The 20,135-nt window shown below is 34.2% G+C and overlaps 1 protein-coding gene across 1 annotated transcript in view; it reads left to right on the top strand.

Annotated features, from left to right (window-relative positions):
* Positions 1-9,284: 9,284 nt before the first annotated feature.
* LOC143044873 (uncharacterized) overlaps positions 9,285-20,135 on the top strand; it is a 40,340-nt gene continuing 29,489 nt past the window's right edge. Inside the window, exons 1-6 of the mRNA XM_076217094.1 lie at positions 9,285-9,383; positions 15,366-15,383; positions 16,302-17,189; positions 17,580-17,765; positions 18,698-18,873; positions 19,535-19,669. Coding sequence (XP_076073209.1) covers positions 9,347-9,383; positions 15,366-15,383; positions 16,302-17,189; positions 17,580-17,765; positions 18,698-18,873; positions 19,535-19,669 — 1,440 coding nt within the window. The 5' untranslated portion in view covers positions 9,285-9,346. The remainder of the gene's footprint in view (positions 9,384-15,365; positions 15,384-16,301; positions 17,190-17,579; positions 17,766-18,697; positions 18,874-19,534; positions 19,670-20,135) is intronic.

Genomic DNA, 20,135 nt, shown 5'->3' on the forward strand with positions numbered 1-20,135 from the left:
ATTGGATCATATCTGTTAAACTAAATGTACAAAACAGGCTCAAGAAAAGGCGAAATTTCTTTTTCAAACCCGAACTAGAAATCTATTTTTTTTCTAATAGAGCACCTTACATTATCGTCAATGAGTTCAGGCATGTGAAAAATTATATAATCATACACAAGAAAGAAACCCTGAACAGGCTCTCAGCAATAATTTTTACCTATTTAATATTAAGTAAATATTAACATGTACATGTATTTGATAAAATACAGATATAACAAAGAAACTGCCCGGTATCCGACGTAAGAGTACACTTTTTACTGCACGCGTAGTCGGGTGCGTTCACTACGAGGACACTTGTACTCAACTACGCGTGAAGTATGAGTACAGAATCGTCCCATACAGTACTAGAAAAAAGTTTGGCATGTGAAACGGACGAAGACATATTCTAACAGAAGTACAAATACCAGTCCTCCCTTTTGTGTATACATATGAGAAAACATTTCAAAGTTATTGATTGAATTCAAATCCATCACACATACGGTACACATTGTAGTCCGAAAAAATAAAGGACTTCATTCCTATCAAACACCTTTTTAATTGTTTACCAGTATATTTCTTTTAGTTTTGGGTAAAATTGTAAAGGAAATGATACTATCAAGACGTCCTTCCATAAATCTTTTTTTTCTGTTCTGACTTTGAAGAAATGACTACTTTTCGCCCAATCGAAATGGTGCATGGACAGATTTTGTTTCATATTATCAGAATTATTTTCAATATTATCGGTATTAAACTTGATTATCGACACATGAAAGTTTGTCAGCATTGTCAATCTTTTTAACGTTAAAGTACCAATAGTTCGGTCACTACTCAGTTAAGTTTGTCGATAACGTAGCTAATTTTGACGGTAAAGAAACATCAATTCGATCACTTCTCTGTTACGGGCTGTACATGTATATGAGATCCAGTAATATCTATCTACAAGATTGAGAACACATTTTTTTGTAATAAATTTAAAACATATTTAATTCTGTAATATCTGATAATATGTATCAGTTATTTGTGATTTTTCATTTGATGTGTACTCTCTGGTAATGTCAGTATCAGCATGATCAGTTGATTGGTTGTGATAAGAAAAATGGGGCAGTTTGCAATTGTCATGTGCAGGTACACCACATGTGGATCTTCTTTCCCCTCTCATTTATAAAATTGTGCATGATATTTATCACAGAAACGCACCAGTATTTTGGTGAATGAATATCAATGAAACACTGGTCATATTAAATTAAAGTCAGAGGTGGAGTTAGAGGGTTTTTCGGGGGGCCTGGGCCACCCCTTTTTTAGGAAAAATTTTGTTGCTTTTATAGGGAATCACTGAAGCATGACTAGAGTTGGCCCCTTCTTAGGCAGTCAGTGGGCTCCCGCTTATGAAAATTTCTGGATCCACCACTGAAAGTTTGAGTAAAGTTAGATAAGGATTTATGACAAATTATGTTGAAATTTGCACAGATAATGAATGAAAAATCTAGTAAATTAAAAAATAGGCACTATTATTAAAAGCTTTCCTTGCTTATTCACAAGGACATATCATATCCTCCATGCTATTCCGATCTGAGTTTTTATTCATACATGAAGATTGAAAATGGAAATGGGGAATGTGTCAACGGGACAACAACCCGACCAAATTAAAAACAACAGCAGAGGGTCACCAACAGGTCTTCAATGTAGCGAGAAATTCTCGCACCCAGAGGTGTCCTTCAGCTGGCCCCTAAACAAATATATACTAGTCCAGTGATAATGAACGCCATACTAATTTCCAAATTGTACACAAGAAACTAAAATTTAAATAATACAAGACTAACAAAGGCCAGAGGCTCCTGACTTGGGACAGGCGCAAAAATGCGGCGGGGTTTAACATGTTTGTGAGATCTCAACCCTCTGTACATACATGTAGTCTGGTGCTGTTCCAAGTAGTCTTCTTTTTTCTGTTTCTTGAGAAGTATTTGTTTTACCTGTTTAGTCACTGTAAAGTGTTACAATTCATATTTAAACGCAACACATAAATAGTGACCAAAAAGGTATGGCTATCACATGAGAGAACCTAGAAAAAAGTCAAATGTATACATTTTAAACATTTTTGTGGGACCATGAAAATGTGGTATATAGATAGATATGCATAGATAGACCATAGAACAAATAAGCAAACAAATTCAAAGGAGATGTACATGTAAGATGAATTATGAAAAAAAAGAGCCATGGCCAGGGGACCCAAACTTGACAGCATTTGGTGTTGAACAGGTAAAATGTTTGCAGTGACAATAAATATAGCCTTTGTTAGAGGTGACCCAGGTCGCCTTTCTCTAAATAAGCTATATTAAACATATTTCGGCCCCAAACTTGACAGCATTTGGTGTTGAACAGGTAAAATGTTTGCAGTGACAATAAATATAGCCTTTGTTAGAGGTGACCCAGGTCGCCTTTCTCTAAATCAGCTATATTAAACATATTTCTGAGCCGGGTTGAAAAATTAATGAAAATGACTTTAAAAAAAGCTAATAGAAATACACCAAATTTGGGAGACATCTATTTAAATATTTGAAATAATAAGAAAGTTGACAAGAACTAAGCTTTTTCAGATAATATACAGACTATTGCAGTCAGCCTATAATAGACTCTTCGACTCCTGAAATGTTTGCTTATACACTGTGCTTTCCTATAATGATTTAAAATCAGTGTGATAGTTTTCATGAAGAACACTGAGCGTACAGGTATTATGACAAGATAAATGTTGTGTTACATGTACATGTACATGTATCTACCCAAATAGAATTAATTGCATAACAGTGTGGTCGACAGTAAAACGTTTGTAGGTTGTAACTTGTTTGTCAACGGCTATGATTTTATGCTCACCCAGTCTGTCAGAGGCCTTCCAGTGGGGATTGAAATATTCACTTGTTACACATTCCGATACATAAAATGAAACTTTCTTTTTACAAAGCTTTAAAGGAATTTGTTTTAAATATTTATTATAATCATCACGTACAACCGTGTCATTTATAAGAATAATAATGTTCAGAGATGATATCATTCAATAATAATAAAAAAATAGGTTTATCCATTGTAAAAAAAACTATTAAGTTGTTGGGTTTATATCACAAAATATCTCATTGATTAAGAGCACAACTACTTCTACGGTGTGATCATTTAAGAATGGCCTACTATTTATTCACTGTATAGATGTGGGTTTTGTTTGTGAAGAGTTCTGGATAATTAAAAAATCATTTGATTTCTTTGTTTAATACCATAAAACGGCCTACTATTTATTCACTGTATAGATGTGGGTTTTGTTTGTGAAGAGTTCTGGATAATTAAAAAATCATTTGATTTCTTTGTTTAATACCATAAAACGATTCATTCTTTCAGATATTTGTCACTTTGCCTTATCTTCAAGTCCAACACAATTTCTCACGTTTCTTACAAAACTTATATTCTTGTGATGTATTCTTTTGTTGAAAAAAAATGTATAGATATAGATAGATATAGGAAGATGTGGTATGAGTGCCAATGAGACAACTCTCCTTCCAAGTAATAATTCATAAAAGTAAACCATTATAGGTCAAGGTACGACCTGCAACACGGAGCCTTGGCTCACATCGAACAGCAAGCTATAGAGGGCCCCAAAACTACTAGTGTAAAACCATTCAAACGGGAAAACCAACGAGAAACGAAAAACACATATGAACTACATAAACAGACGACAACATGCATTGTAACTTTTAAAGCCAATTAAGTAAAAAAAAATAATCTGGAAGAACGTGCGATATCATATTAGGAAAATTGATGGACAAACCATAACAAAAAATCAAGTAAAGAATTTTAAGTATTCAACCTTTATAGCTTGCTGTTCGGTGTGAGCCAAATCGCTGTGTTGAAGGCCATTTTTATTTATTTTCAAATCACAATGGTTATTCCTGATTAGTATTTTTTATTATTTTATTTAGGCGTTTAGAACCTTTGGTGACCTCACAGTTTAAATTTCTATGATAAGTACGTCGTGAGCAGTGGGCATTACAGACGAACGTTCACCTAATTTTCCCCAGTCAATGAATGGCCATAGCTACACTGTTATGAATTTCATTCTAAGTAAAATATAAAAATTCTTGACTTCAAAAACCAGTGATTGATCTCCTGATTTATATCTCATCACTCTATGCAGATGCTGTGTGAAAAAAAAATTGACTTACCAGTATGCTTCTATCCATTGAGTTGATTTATTATTAATTATTTTGCTTTCGATACACCTTATTGCTACAATATGTATATGTCTGCCATTACAAACTGTACATGCATGTACATCACATATATTCCATGTAAAATTTTGATGTTTTAATACAAAATATATGATGCCACAATGGAAAAGTAATTGTTGTATGACGTTAATGGTTAAAATGGGACAGATTCTCAGGTCAGCTGGGACAATAAGGAGGGGGGGGGGTCTGGGGGAGGGGGCGACTTCTCCAGTCATGCTTCAGTGATTTCCTACATAATCAACCAAATAGTAATGTTCATCACGAAAAAATATACTAAGTGTAAGACCTGATGATGTGAATAAATTGAAATCAGACATATCAAATGAAGTTTTCAGTGCTTTTGATATATCAATGGGCAATCTGATGAGTTAAGCCTTTTTTGACTGATTTTTATAGTTTGTTCTTATGTTGTACTGTTATACATGTACCGCTGTCCAAGGTTAGGGGGAGGATCGGAATCCCGCTAACATGTTTTACCCCGCCACATTATTTATGTATGTTTCTGTCCCAAGTCAGGAGCCTGTAATTCAGTGGTTGTCGTTTGTTTATGTGTTACATATTTGTTTTTCCTTCATTTTTGTATATAAATAAGGCCTTGGTTTTCTGGTTTGAATTGTTATACATGTCATATCAGGGCCTTTTATAGCTAACTGTGTTGTGTAGACTTTGATCATTGTTGAAGGCTGTACGGTGACCTATAGTTGTTAATGTCTGAGTCATTTTGGTCTCTTGTAGACAGTTGTCTCATTGGCAATCATACCACATCTTCTTTTTTTATAATGACTGCTGATCACCACTGTGTCCATACTGGGACTATTATGGTCCAACAACCAGTGGCGGATCCAGAAATTGTCATAAGTACAGGCCCACAAAATTTCCCAGAAAAGGATGGCAAGCCCCCTGGCCCCCTTCTAAATCAGCCTCCTGACAACTCCAAAGAATAAATCATCATGTACGAGTACATCAAAGATCATCAAACTGTCTAGCCCACATGCAAACATCTTTTTGGGAGTTCACTGTGTTACAAGTTTTTTGGGTTCGAAGGATCGTATAAAATGATTGCCTTGGGGGTCATTGTCAAATATAGAGCTGTGCATTGTAAAAAGCTAAATTATATAATTTGCAACAGCTGACACTATAGTATCCTATAGTGCACTGAAACCCTTGCCAATAACAATACCGTGATGCTTGGTGTAGGTTTCTTTGCACATAAGAAACCATATTGCTCACCTTGTAATTTTTGTATTCTTCTAATCAGTATCGTCGGGTTTGTTTATTTACACCAGAAATCAATGAAGCGATGAAAGTGCTGGAAACGAAATTACATCTTCGGTAAATTCCGTGATTTTAATATTTTCTAATCAATATGTCCAAGCAATGAAAAATAAATGGTTATTATTTTTATACATAGACCATACGCTTTGTGTATTAACTATTTAAAATCTAAGCTTTATACGAAGATATCTAACACAAAAGTATCTCAATCATTTAACCGTTTTAATACGCAGTTTAAAGTGTAAATTATACACATTACTGTTCTATTTTTAGAGACTAGCAATAATACATAAATGTACAGTTTCTTACCAAAATAGCAACATAATTTCAAGATTAAATCATCACATTGTCACAGGATTATATAATCTGTACTAAATTGACAGTTTGTGGTGAGTTATCATCATAACTAATCACTATAGCAAATGAACACTTTATCATAATATGTACCTATAATCTAGTAACATGATTTTAATCCGACCCCACTTACGGACGCGTTGAACATATAATGCATGCCACTCATTAATAGCCAATCAGACGTTAAAATTACCTTCATTTCCCCCATAATCATTCCGGAAACATCCACGAAGCAGCCATTAGATAGTATTTATAACCAATGAAATAACAGAAATACCGTTAACAGATTTACCCGAACCTGACGTTTAGCCTCTGCCTAATCAGACCGTATCACCATGGTGATACATGGTGATACGGTAATTAATCGACAGCAGAGTAGTGTACGATAATAGCACGTGATTTTCATGACATTGAGACATATACATTATATATAATACCTAAAGAGAAGTCATTAATACATGTATATGTAACAAACGACTGGCGCAATCATGGTTGGGGGTTGGAGAAAGGACTCGAGCACAACAACAATCCCCCATCCCTGTTCACTTGTGTTGTCAATAAAAGAAAAGGGCGGCAAATTTTTCTTTCTTATTCATAAAAAGTCTATATCGTCAAAAACAATGATATAGATATTGATAGGAATGACTGTCATGTATATAAAACTGCTGAAAGTAAACGAATATAAAAGAGAGGCGAAAGATACCAGAGGGACATTCATATATCAAAAATAAACTGACAACGCCTTGGCTAAAAAAGAAAAAGACAAACAGACAAATAATAGTACACAAGACACAACATAGAAAACTAAAGACTAAAGAACGCTCATATAATACAGCTTTCTTTTCAGTATTTAAACACATTTGCAAGCGAGGACAATTTACAATATTCAAATAACTGAGAATAAAATATTGTGAAAAGTTCAATTACATTTTATTCAACTTGAATCTGGTCCCGAAGGAAATGTTTGCTTTTGAATAATAAGAGAAATCGATTATAGTTTTTGTTCTCAATAATTTTTGTATATGGTGCTAATAAAAAGCAAATATTTGCATATTGTAATAGGTAAATAACAATGGAAAAATAATTTTGATTCAATAATTTCATCTGACATTGCATGCTACAGGGGACTTATGATATGTCCTTGTAAACGATTGTTAGACAGGCGAATTTGCAGACCGTGAAAAGAAAATATATTTCACAGGACAGGGGATTTATAATATTTTATCAAAAGAAAAATTACAAATGTTTTAGGAACCGTGAAACACACTACAAAATGATAACGGTTGACTGTTGGGGATCAACAAGTAACGTCATTCGTGTTTATCTTAGCAGATACCAAAATCTGCTTTTGGTGTTATGACTTCAATTTGAAATTTGAAATCTTGGTTCACATTGTCAGTATCTTCTTATAAAAAAACCAAATCATCAATTAAAACCTGTATAACCATCATAACAATGCAAGCTTTTTAATATGGTATTTTAAACTGGGAAATGCGTATGGTATGCGTATATGCTTAATAGTGTTAAATACGAGAAATTCACAATGGAGAAATTAACTTAATCTCATTGGACGAAAAAATGGTGTTCATCAAATCTACACTGTCGTCTCTATCATGAATTTATGTTTTAGACATTTTATTATTGTAAATGGAATTGGTATGCGATCTACAAATTAAATTTTGTAACGTGTAACCAGTCGTTCATATCCCAAACGTCCGTTCCAGTCAATACTTGGATCCAAGTTGTCCACAAACTACATATACGGCAATACTAATAAACTACATCTATCTAAGTTATGCTCAATGAACTAAAATATGCACACGGGCTCTTTGCCGATATAAAGTAACAACAGACAAATATATATACAACTATAATACAATCTAACAGCCTGTCCTCCAGATAGGACGGTCTGTCACTTCAAGACAGTGTGGCTGGTACAGCTTGTCCTCCGAGTGGGACAGTCTGTCACTATAAGAGAGTGCGTACTGGTACATCTGTACAGCCTGTCCTCCGAACGGGACAGTCTGTTCTGCCAACTTCCTATGTAAGACCAACGTGTACCCAGTACAAGTTGTCCTCGACAGTATCACTTACAGCTATGTAACGTGCCTTCTCTTGTACACTGGTCTTCTTGAAAAGAATATCGACAGAACCCGAAGTCTGTTCCTCACCCTCTTATATACTCCAGGGCGAATACACTATTTACTGGATATGGGTGTTCTCTAAATGTTCCCAATACCGAACACAAGAATCTTTTCAAACACCCCCATACCCTGGTACCCAACCACTAACTTAACCGCCAAACGTCTAGAACTACGCAACGCTTCCTTCTGCATGAAATATGCATATATACAACAAGATTCTCCTGGTTTATAACCATAACGACCAATAAACATTACAGTTTTAATCTTAATACTGGATATTAGTTAAGTGATATTTTATATTCATAGAAGAAAGAAATGACAGAAGAGAGGCAAAATATACAATAAAGGCATTCAAACTCAATAGTCGAGGACAAACCCACAACCCCACTGTTAAAACAAAAGACGAAAAGTTATAGAATAGTCCAATACCCAACTTGGAAAACCGGACTAAGCAACACGAACCCCATCTTAAACCGGGTTTGATAGTAAATGGACATGTTTGTAAAAAATATCACATATCCTGGACATAAGCCAATATTGTTTCTTGTGCTTTTCCATAGACTGGGACAGACAAATGGGATAATGATAAATATTCAATACGTAAAGTTACTGACATTGCACATATTGCTATTTTTTTTTTTTTTTTTTAATCATTTCTTATTTCTTTTTAATGTTTCATTGGTCGCTTCATAGCTTGAAAATAACATCAAAGTTATTTGTCTAAGAAAGTGAAACATTCATATAATATTTATATAGTATTACGTCAGGAGTATAAAAAATTTCATTAGATAAAACTGCAATATTGCATATTCTCTTTTCAGTTCAAAGAAGATGGATGAAATATTTATAACTAGGTATTCTGCTTCGAGTAGAAAACATTTAATTTGTTGCATTATTGGTCTTTTGAAAATAATTGGCATAACCTTTCTGTTTTTGAACTCCCTTGGGTAATAATATCGATAATACCAGTGCAAATAGTAATTCAATATTTACTAGTCGTTCCACGTGTCCATCTATTAAAAAGATAACTGTTAAAATATTTAATTGTTTTATATTTACTAAAATGAATAAAAATTACTAAAATCGAAGATGATCAAATAGTTATAAATATCTGTTGAAAAATAGCTAAGCAACAAGGTAAAGCGTGTTGCTTTAAAGAATTTAGAGCAACGATGGAAATGTTTTAGGTCAATCCATATTTATAATTAAACTATATCATCGGATATATATTAAAATTTGTGGTTTAAAACGAACATTACTCCACTGCAGGTCGGTGGGTCAAGAATGGATTCTTGCATGTTTTTGTTTTTTCTTGGAGCAGGTATGATGATTTAAAACTGTTTTATAAAAAATATGTGTGCTGCCTTTTATTATGTCAGGATAGATTTGTTTGATAGTTGACTTTATTCTTCACCGAGGTGTTCTGTTCAAGTAAAAATTGCATTTATTTTAGTTAACATTAGATTGTCAAATTAAAAAGGGTATTTTTAATTAGAACATCTTCAGAAATTTGAAAACTTTAAATTCATCATTTCCACTTTTAATTTGTTTTACATTTTTTTATCAAAAATATCCACAAAATGAGTTTAATTTTACTGAAATCAAAAACGGTTATTTTTTTCAAGTTTTCAACTGGATAGCTGGTGTACTTCATCATGTTAGAAACTTAGTATAGAAATAAATAAATCGAACATTGATTTTAATATCAGTGTCAGGACGTTATACTGGGATGAAATCATGTAATTTAAGAGGTGTTTAAATTTGTAATGATAATATTCAAAGAAAAGGCATTAAACCGTCAATTTCGGTTAAACTTTGTGTGATTCTGTGATATATAGGGTGTATGACTGCTGTCTGAATAAAAAAGTCTAAATAATATTTTTTTATTTTCAACAAGAAGTGAATAAATCATTAAAACAATTTGATCCTTTTTAAACATAAAACACGACCCTTCAAATGTTCTCCAAGTTACCATGAAGTGTTAACCAGTATGAGGAAGAAATTGAGATTTGGAAGAAAAATATAGAGTATAAAAAAATCTTTGATTATCGATTTGCAGCATCAATGTTGGCATCATTTTGGTCAACGGTCTGTCTGTTCGAGATAACGACCATAGAACTTATGAAGGTCAACATGTAAACTGTAGGTGACACTAGTCTGTTTCGAGACCAATTGAATATTTCTATTTTAATGGTTGTATTTCCGGTTGTGTCTTGTTTCTTGATTATCATTTATTACTTGCAATTTCCCAATGGAAGGAACTTTAAGTTGTCCTAGTTATTAATATTGTGATTTTTATTCCGTCTTTAACTGCGTGGTTGCTCTTGAGCTTTGAAGGACCTTTCCTTATTCTGTGGATTTTATTCTGATACTTAGTTATATTAAGCCTTTTGCCCAGTAGTCAGCACTTCGGTGTTGACATGAATATCAATAATGTGATCATTTTTATAAATTTCCTGATACAAAACTTTGAATTTTTCGAAAAACTAAGGATTTTCTTGTCCCAGGAATAGATTACCTTAGCCGTATTTGGCACAACTTTTTGGAATTTTGGATCCTCTATGCTCTTCAACTTTGTATTGTTTGGCTTTATAACTATTTTGATATGAGCGTCACTGATGAGTCTTATGTAGACGAAACACGCGTCTGGCGTACTAAATTATAATCCTGGTACTTTTGATAACTATTTTGACTTTTCTCAAATATTCTTATGACATTGTGTGATTACTTGTACTTTCTATAATTTTGATCTGATTTATTTTCCTTTCATCTTGAAGAATATTTGTTTCTAGACATGCAATGCCGTACCTAGTATTTGAAATATCTATCAGTTTATAAGCTTTTGAAACTAACGATGCTGTGATGTACAATAATGAACGTTCTGCATACTGGAGTCTTAAGTCTTTAAAGTAGCATGAGGTAATTGTTGTTGTTCCAGATAACAAAGCCTCACACAACATGGTACTCCTCTTGTTTGGACTGGCTAACAAAAATAGCTTCTATAGAAATCCCACTGATACACCTACATAATTCTCGAAAGAAGTAAATTCAGAAAATAAAACATGTGCCATTCACTTTACCTTTACCGATGAAAATTTCCGTCTTTATATTAAACATGTTAATGCACGAGCATTATTTTAGAAAAAACAATATATAGCATACTTTTGTAGATTTTGTAAAACAAATCTTTCTGAAATAGTTACATATACTACCATTATTACTATACTATATATAAAAATATTTATTTTCGCGAACCATTTAGGTCACGGAAATTCCAAAATATGGCATCAGTAAGGAGAGTTGTACAAACAATGTAAATACACAGAACCCCATCCAAACTTGCTTTAACTAATAGTATTCATCTTTTTCTATTTTATATGTACTAACAACATTCCATTTTTCTATAATTTCGATTAAAAAATTCCAAAATCTGAGTTAAAACAGGTCGAATGCCCCAAATAAACGTTGTCTGATTGGTTGAAGTACTGTGGCGTCGATGATAAGCATAGAAAGCCTCGATGTAAAGCACAAGCCTCGATGTAAAGCACACGCTTCACATGAATAAGGAGAGTTTTACAAATAATGTGAATACACAGATCCTCCATCCTATTTATGTTTTGCTGAAAATGTTGCAGTGTTCATCATTTCTGTTTTGATTCTGCTAACAACATTCCATTTTTTCTATAATTCCGATTTAAAGATGTGGAAACCCGTAATAAAAATAGATGGCCTCAATGATTTATTAAAAAGCAACGCAAAAAAATTCCGTTAATATAAACATGTTGATTCTACCATAAAAAAAAGCCGTAAAAATCATGATTGTTGTACTAGTAAGTTATCATAAAACCAAGGGTGTCGATAAGTTGATTTCTTACAAAATTCCCAGGATCCACTCGTTAAACAGTTTATACCCAGCAACGTCCTGTCTGTGTTTTTGCTCAATGTTTTTACTTTGTATCAATTTGATGAGTCAAGCCTTTTTCAACTGATGTGTAGACTTTTGTTTTTATGTTCTGCTGTTATAACACTGTCCTAGGTTAGAGAGAGGGATGAGCACTCACAAACACGTGTTGTTACTTGCTTGTTGTTCGGTGTGAGCCAAGGCTCCGTGTTGAAGGCCATACATTGACCTATAATGGTTTACTTTTATAAATCGTTATTTGGATGGAGAGTTGTCTCATTGGCACTCATACCACATCTTCCTATATCTATTTACCCCACCACATTTTTTATGTGTCTGTCCCAAGTCAGGAGCCTATTATAGTTTAGTGGTTGTCGTTGGTTTATGTCTGTCATGCTATTTGTTTTCCGTGATTTGTTTTGTATATATTTTTCATGTCAGAGCCTTTTAAAGCTGACTATACGGTATGGTTTTGTTTCTCATTGTTGAAGGCCATACGGGTGTCTATAATTCCTACACCAATTTAATTTGAACGGCGTCACACATTGGTGTATAGACCGGCGTGCACCAAACGTACAAAGAAAATTGACAAAGTCGGTATACGTTAGTTGCACGCCAGAGGAACGCTTAACAATCGTTATACGCGCGTTGCATAAGTTTGAAGTACTTCGAAATACAAAGGTACATTATACGCTTGGTGAACGCTACAACTCGAGGAAATTTTTATGCAGCATAAAATTTGCATCCAGCTCAAGCGTGTGTCTAGCGTATACCTGTACGCTACACGCACGTTCTTTACATACGCTAAAAGCGCGTTGAACGCGCTACAGATAAGTTTGAGACACATTTAGGGCACGTTGTATACGCTTCGAGATCGTTCGACTTTAACTAAAACGTATGCGAGTGTGTTTGTAACAAACACCCCATAATAGAACGTTCAAGATACGACCGCGACGCGTCTCAAATACGTTCAGGAAACTTTTTTCCTTCGTAGCGTACATTCCATCTACGTTAGATAAACGCCAGTCATACGCAACCATACGTTTCTTGAACGCCCGATAAACGCTTAGGTACGCTTCTCGTTCGCCCAATACACGCTTAAAGCTCGTCGTGCACACGTTACAGATATGATTGACAGGTTGAATGCATCCAAAATTACTAGCGTACACGGTGTACGTCGGAGCTATACGCTGATGTGTGACGCCGGTATAAATTATTCGTCTAGAATTGTGAACTGATATTTCAACAAGATGCCAGTATTCCAATTATAACTAATTGTAAACCACTACTGACATTCTTGTTTATTTATTCATTTGATGCAGAATTGAAATAAAACCTCAAAGGCAAAAAGAAAAGGAAAAAAATATGTCAAGCTCTTTAATTTTACATTACGTCCTGTCGGCAGTGACTATAATTACCAACATGTCAGGGAATTTTACATAGTAAAGAAAAAAAACTCATTATTATGTGAACTGATGACCATGCAATGCAATAGAATCATATTCAAAACAGTGTAGCTGTGGCAATTGATTGACGACCTAAATTATCCTATTAACTGGGACAGATAAGGTGAACGTTTGTCAGTAACGACCACTGCTCACTATGCACTTGTTAAAGATACTTAAACTGTGGTGTCACCAAAGGTTCTCAACGCCTGAATAAAGTAATTCGAAAAACTAATCAGGATTAACACGATGTTTTGATTTATATCAATAATATAAATCAAAACATAAAGGTTATTCCTGATTATTTTTTCGAATTATTTTAATATTAAAAGCTTTAAGAACCTTTGGTGACCCCACATTTTAAATTTTATAATAAGTAAGTAGTGAGCAGGGGTTTTTACAGACAAACGTTCACCTAATCTGTCCCAGTCAATGGGATAATTTAGGTCGTCAATCAATGGCCACAGCCACACTGTTTTGAATACGATTCTATGTCTGTGTCCACACTCACATGTTTTTGCGGTCATTTATCTTTTAGATGGTTAATTCCGATTGCATCCTATTGTTCATAACTATCATGACATTTTGACTAGGCTGAATTCCAAGGTGCATGCAAAGAGACAGTTATGTTGTGCACACTGTCGAAACACATGATTTAGCTACTTTTGTTTGTCCGTCTGTCTGTCGGTCCGCTAAAGTTTTTGATCAAAGTTGTTTTTGAAGAAGATGAAGTCCAATCAACTTTAAACTTTCACCCAAATTTCACGGTCCACTGAACATACTGAACATAGAAAATGATATTGCGAGTGGTGCATTTCTGCACTATGGACACATTCTTGGTTTTTTTTTATATTTTGATACAGGGTTCCAGGTCCATAGAAACTTTATAACAATCTTGAAAAAAATCAGCCTTTTACAAATTTTCAATAGAACTGAAGGTAGGGATTAAGTTCATCATTGTTCATTGCCATTCTTGTCTTTGGCAGGGCATAACGTTTATAATTCAATAATGATATAAGGATTACACCTACATTTTAAACTGACCTGCGACGTTTTAACCTGCTTATTGTTAAGGTAATGAATTGAAATTATAAATAATAATTAGACCGCGGAGATGACGTTTAGTATTGAAGGAAGGATATTGTAATGAAAATTATTTAAGCTTTAAATTTCTATGCCAAGCATTTAACACTCTGCTTTTAATACTAAATGACAGTCATAACAAATACTTACGTTAAACTTTTAAATGCAATCTTAAAAGGACTGAAAAGTTTTTGCTTACTATACTTAAAACATTTCAAATTGGATATTGTTAAATAAAATAATAGCCTTTTAAGCAGTTCAGAGTTATATATGTGTGAAACCATAATTTCTTAAGATATTTAAATTATATTGCCGACTAGAATTCAAAATATCTAGGAATAGAAAAAAAATGTAATATGGCTCTGTTCTGTTAACAGAAAACGCATCTTTTTAGATAAAAATCAAATTTATCAACCCTAGGGTTTTCTCACCATAAACTTTGGTAGTGACAGAAAATGACTTGAAGTTTACTTTTGTAGTGACATTTGGTCTTTATACAAAATACTGCTCAATTTGAATGTTTCAGTATAAGATTTACATAGTTAACGAAGTTACTGGCACTATATTTATTCATACAGCTTCAATATATATTCTTCTTCTTATCATTCTATACATCAGCCTAATTTTTTTTTCTTCCCTCGCCGGGATTTAAACTCGTGCTACTGAGATATCGTGTCACCAAATAACATTGCACTATGCTCGACGCGCTAATCCACTCAACCACCTAGGCTCTTCTTTATTTAGTCTAATACATATATCTAAAAGAGTACAATATATGTATTAGGTGAACACAATTGTATTGATAGACATATAAAGAAATAAAAATCCTCAGTTTTAAAAACTATCATCAAACATTTATTGTCTCTACTTGTAGGGCTCCTGACCTGTTATGGTAAGTAAACAAATATGAAAATAATATTTGGATTATAATATCCAATCTACCGATTAAATCAAAAAATATTAACTCATATTCACGTTGTCTTTAAAACAAAACGAAAAACGTGACGTATCGTGATTATTTTATGGTCTCACAAAGTAAACAAGTGAGGTACAGTACCAAATTTACCACAACAATGTATGTGACATCACTAAATGTTTTTACTTCGGTTTATCTCAGTTTGATGAATTTTAATAAACAACACGTTATTTAGTTGTATCTTTCGTACTTTACACGTCATATTCATTGACTTATAATTTCTTTTATATGCAATATACTGTGTCATACATGCCAACTGTCACTATTTGCGGGGGGTGTCATCCCATTGTAGGTTCCCAAATGGAAATTTTGAAAGAGCAATTTTGTCCACAACTTTAAACAAAACAATTCATTTTACAATGGTTATAGGCTTGTTACAATATAAAGAGGCAAACAAAAAACAACATTAAAATGTATTTGAAGGCCCCCTTGAAGGTTTTGTTGGACTATAAGAGCCATCTTGCACGTGAAACCCCTATGGGTATTTTGAAAAGTGGGTAGGTATGCTGCGTTTTCCATCACTGCGATAATGTAAACTTTGTCTAGTCAATCGTTCTCTACATTTGACATCACCATATCTACACACAAACTGTTGATTTTTTAAGAAATATACCGGACAATTGTCGTAATATATCAAAATGTTAAATGGAATTTACCACCATTAAAAGTATATATTATATTTTATTTCTTTACATTCGATTATACAAATAAGGTGATGTGGTGTGATTGCCAATCAGACAACTGTCCACCAAAGTTAAAATAAAGTGGATGTGAGCAACTTATATATATATGTAAAACCAATTTCAATTTTATGAATTTTTGTATTCTTTTAAGTCACTGTTGCTCAAAACCCTCTTTCTGGATTTTTGCCGTCAATGCCACCGAAACCTTCTGGAGGGATGACTTACCCAGCAAATTGGCCGTCAATGCCACCGAATCCTTATGGAGGGATGACTTATCCAGCAAATTGGCCGTCAATGCCACCGAATCCTTATGGAGGGATGACTTACCCAGCAAATTGGCCGTCAATGCCACCAAAACCTTCTGGAGGGATGACTTACCCAGCAAATTGGCCGTCTATGCCACAGAAACCTTCTGGAGGGATGACTTACCCAGCAAATTGGCCGTCAATGCCACCGAACCCTCATGGAGGTATGACTTTTCCCGCTAACGGACCTTCAATGCCACCGAAACCTCATGGAGGTATGACTTTTCCAGCTAACGGGCCTTCAATGCCACCGAATCCTCATGGAGGTATGACTTTTCCCGCTAACGGACCTTCAATGCCACCGAATCCTCATGGAGGTATGACTTTTCCAGCTAACGGGCCTTCAATGCCACCGAATCCTCATGGAGGTATGACTTTTCCCGCTAACGGACCTTCAATGCCACCGAATCCTCATGGAGGTATGACTTTTCCAGCTAACGGACCTTCAATGCCACCGAAACCTCATGGAGGTATGACTTTTCCAGCTAACGGGCCTTCAATGCCACCGAAACCTCATGGAGGTATGACTTTTCCCGCTAACGGACCTTCAATGCCACGGAATCCTCATGGAGGTATGACTTTTCCAGCTAACGGTCCCTCAATGCCACCAAAACCGCAAGGAGGGTTTACTTTACCAGGAAATGGACCGTCAATGCCACCTAATCCTTTTGGAGGGTTGACTCTACCAGCCAATATACCGTCAATGCCAGCTTTACCCTCTATCAAACCAATAGGTGAGTACTTATTGTGGATATGTTTATAATACATTTGCATATTTTTGATTGACTTCGTGAAGAGTTATTTAGTTCATAAGTCTCCTAGTATAAACCAATCAAAATTTGGCATTTCGATATGAAGTATGATAGTATTAAATACAACGAGTAATATTAAACTTCCGGTTTCAAAACTTGCAATGCACAGTCTCGTCGTTCTTGTTAATCATATTTTGACCAATCAAAACATCCACATAAGTCACGTTTCAATAATGCAACAACATTTAAAACTGGTACTTTAACTGATAAAATAGATCTCATCAGATTAAAAATGAATCTGATGCCAGAAATAAAGGTGTAATATCTTTTAAAATAAATCTATAAATATTTTATAATTTTATATTTTATCAGTACCAACCGGATCACCTGTTCCTGCGAGTTTCCCGTGTCCCAAGGAATGCCAATCGTGCCAGTTATTCAAAGACAAAACAAAGGTTTGCATGGCATTTGATGATTTTGGTGTCATCAAACAGAAATTTTATAGTTCTTGGCTTCCGAGAACCCAGGACGATTATGATTTTCTCTCCAACACTTCGTGTAAGTACATTCCAAATGTTATAGCTACTGAAACTTATTTAATGCATACCAGTGTATTGGGGAAAGGGGGGGGGGGGGGCAGTGACGCCAGTATTGGATATCTGAAGATATATGAAGACCATCAAATAAAAAAATTCCAAATAATTGGTTGCTAATTCCAAACAAGTCAAAAATTCCTAAGCGTAAGATATTGACTCATTACAGTCAAGACTTTCGAGTGAACTAAGAACGCTGATATCATTTTCGATTATTTCTATCATTTGGGTAAAAATAATTCTACTGCTACCAATGGGAATGTTCAATTAAGTCTTTTGTAGTTGGTCTGAAGCGATTCTTTTTGAAAGTGTCTAAAAAAATGTACTAATTCGGAATCAGATATTCAATGTAATTCATTATAGACCTACATGTATATCAAAAAATATACTTGAAGAAAGTAGTGAACATAACTCTCGATCAGTAGTATGCTAGAAGTTAGAAAAAGAAACACGAAAGAAAGAAAAATTCCGTACTATTAAAAAGATCGTTCTTATTTATTGAAAGCAAGCTCCCAGCAATATTTTTTCGGAAATAACTCTAAAGGTAAATAACCGGTGTTTGGAGGTTTACGACCATTGCCAACAGTTTCGTTCACAATTTTCGAAAATAATAGATAGTACTTTTATGATGCGAACTTTAGGTATGAATTCTTACTTCATTAATAGGATTTTTTATGTAAAAGAAACAGCAACCCAACAGCACTATTTTACTCAAATTAGTAATATTGACAATAAGAAACCAGACATTCCGTAAGAAAATAAAACTATCTACACTAAATGACATGCACTTAATCTACAAAAAAAATCTTCACCAATGATGAAACACATCACACTTAATAACAGTATCAGATGAGTTTTTAGATTTAAAATTGATGGACATGTGATTTTTATTTTAAGTGTTCACAACAACCGCATATATGTCAACTTGTGATGGTATAGAGTTCTACATGAAGACTTGGGCTGTTCTGAAACAAAAAGGAAAAGATGATCTACTAGGTTTTATTAGAGACCCAAGAACAGTTTCAGTTGCAGATTTACGACTTTTACCAAAGGTTCCTTTCGCCATTCTCGAGGTAAATGTAGATTGTACTACCGTGTATTTTAACATTTTAACATTAAAGAATTTATTTTATATTTAGATTTTAGACGACAGTCTCCACAAAAAATAATGCGTTACAGCAAGATGTGACGCTTGATTTTGGTTTATAGAAATAAGAAGATGTGGTATGAGTGCCAACGAGATAACTCTCCATCCAAGTCACCATCTATAAAAGTGGACAATTATAGCCTTGTTTCACACCGAACAACAAGCTATGTTTTTATTTTCCCGATGTTCCTGTCCTACATTGTTAGTATGATGAAAGATGCAGAAACAATCCATTTGAAAAAGTCCGTATTAGACTTATTACCGGGTGTGTACTAACACGAGCAACACGAAGGGTGCCACATGTGGAGCAGGATATGCTTACCCTTCTGGAGCACATGAGAAAGCCCATGCTCGTGCTGTGGTTTTTTGTACTATTATTTTTTTGTTGGTCTCATTCTTTTTGACGCCATGACGTTGTCGGTTTATTGAACTCTTATGCGTTTCAATGTCCCGCTGGTTTATTGTTCGCCTACCTTTACTCCAGAACACTCTCAGCAAAACAAGTCTACCATGTCAGCTGAAAGTATTATGAACTCCACACGTATGGACTTGTTCGTGGCATAAATGATTTTCTTTTTCTTTTTCAGTCAATTGTTGAGCGCAACATGTTTCAACTAATGAATAAAGATCAAAAGCTAGTAATGTGTGAAGGTCTTGAATATATCGACTGTTTTACCAGGGTAGCCATTGACAGAAATATAGATTGTGCCAGAATTCTGCTGGTAAGGATTTCAAAAATTCAATGAATTTCTCGTGTTTTAATAAAAATTGTAGGTATATTTGGATGAAAGTTTAAAATACAATAATGTAAACTGATTTTTTTTTCAAAATTATACCTAAAGTTAAATTATTTGTATAATTTGATATAAATAGAGATAAATCCACACATTCAGTTCTGCATCAGGCCACAGGATCTCTACGAAACAGTTTGAAAGCACATGATAAAAATGCTCTGATTTCAAAATAAGTTTTATCTGTACATAGATATAAGAAGATGTGGTATGAGTGCAAATGAGACAACTCTCGACCCAAGTCACAATATTACTCAAAGTAAACCATTGTAGGTCAAAGTACGGTCTTCAACACGGCGTGTTTATGGGAATATTTATTTTATGTGTGGTGTCTAAAATATTCCCAATGGCATATGTTTTCTCAACCACGCCAGTTTATTCCTAGTAAAGAAGCAGA

The sequence above is a fragment of the Mytilus galloprovincialis genome, chromosome 9 (assembly GCF_965363235.1).
Source record: "Mytilus galloprovincialis chromosome 9, xbMytGall1.hap1.1, whole genome shotgun sequence".
Lineage (NCBI taxonomy): Eukaryota > Metazoa > Mollusca > Bivalvia > Mytilida > Mytilidae > Mytilus > Mytilus galloprovincialis.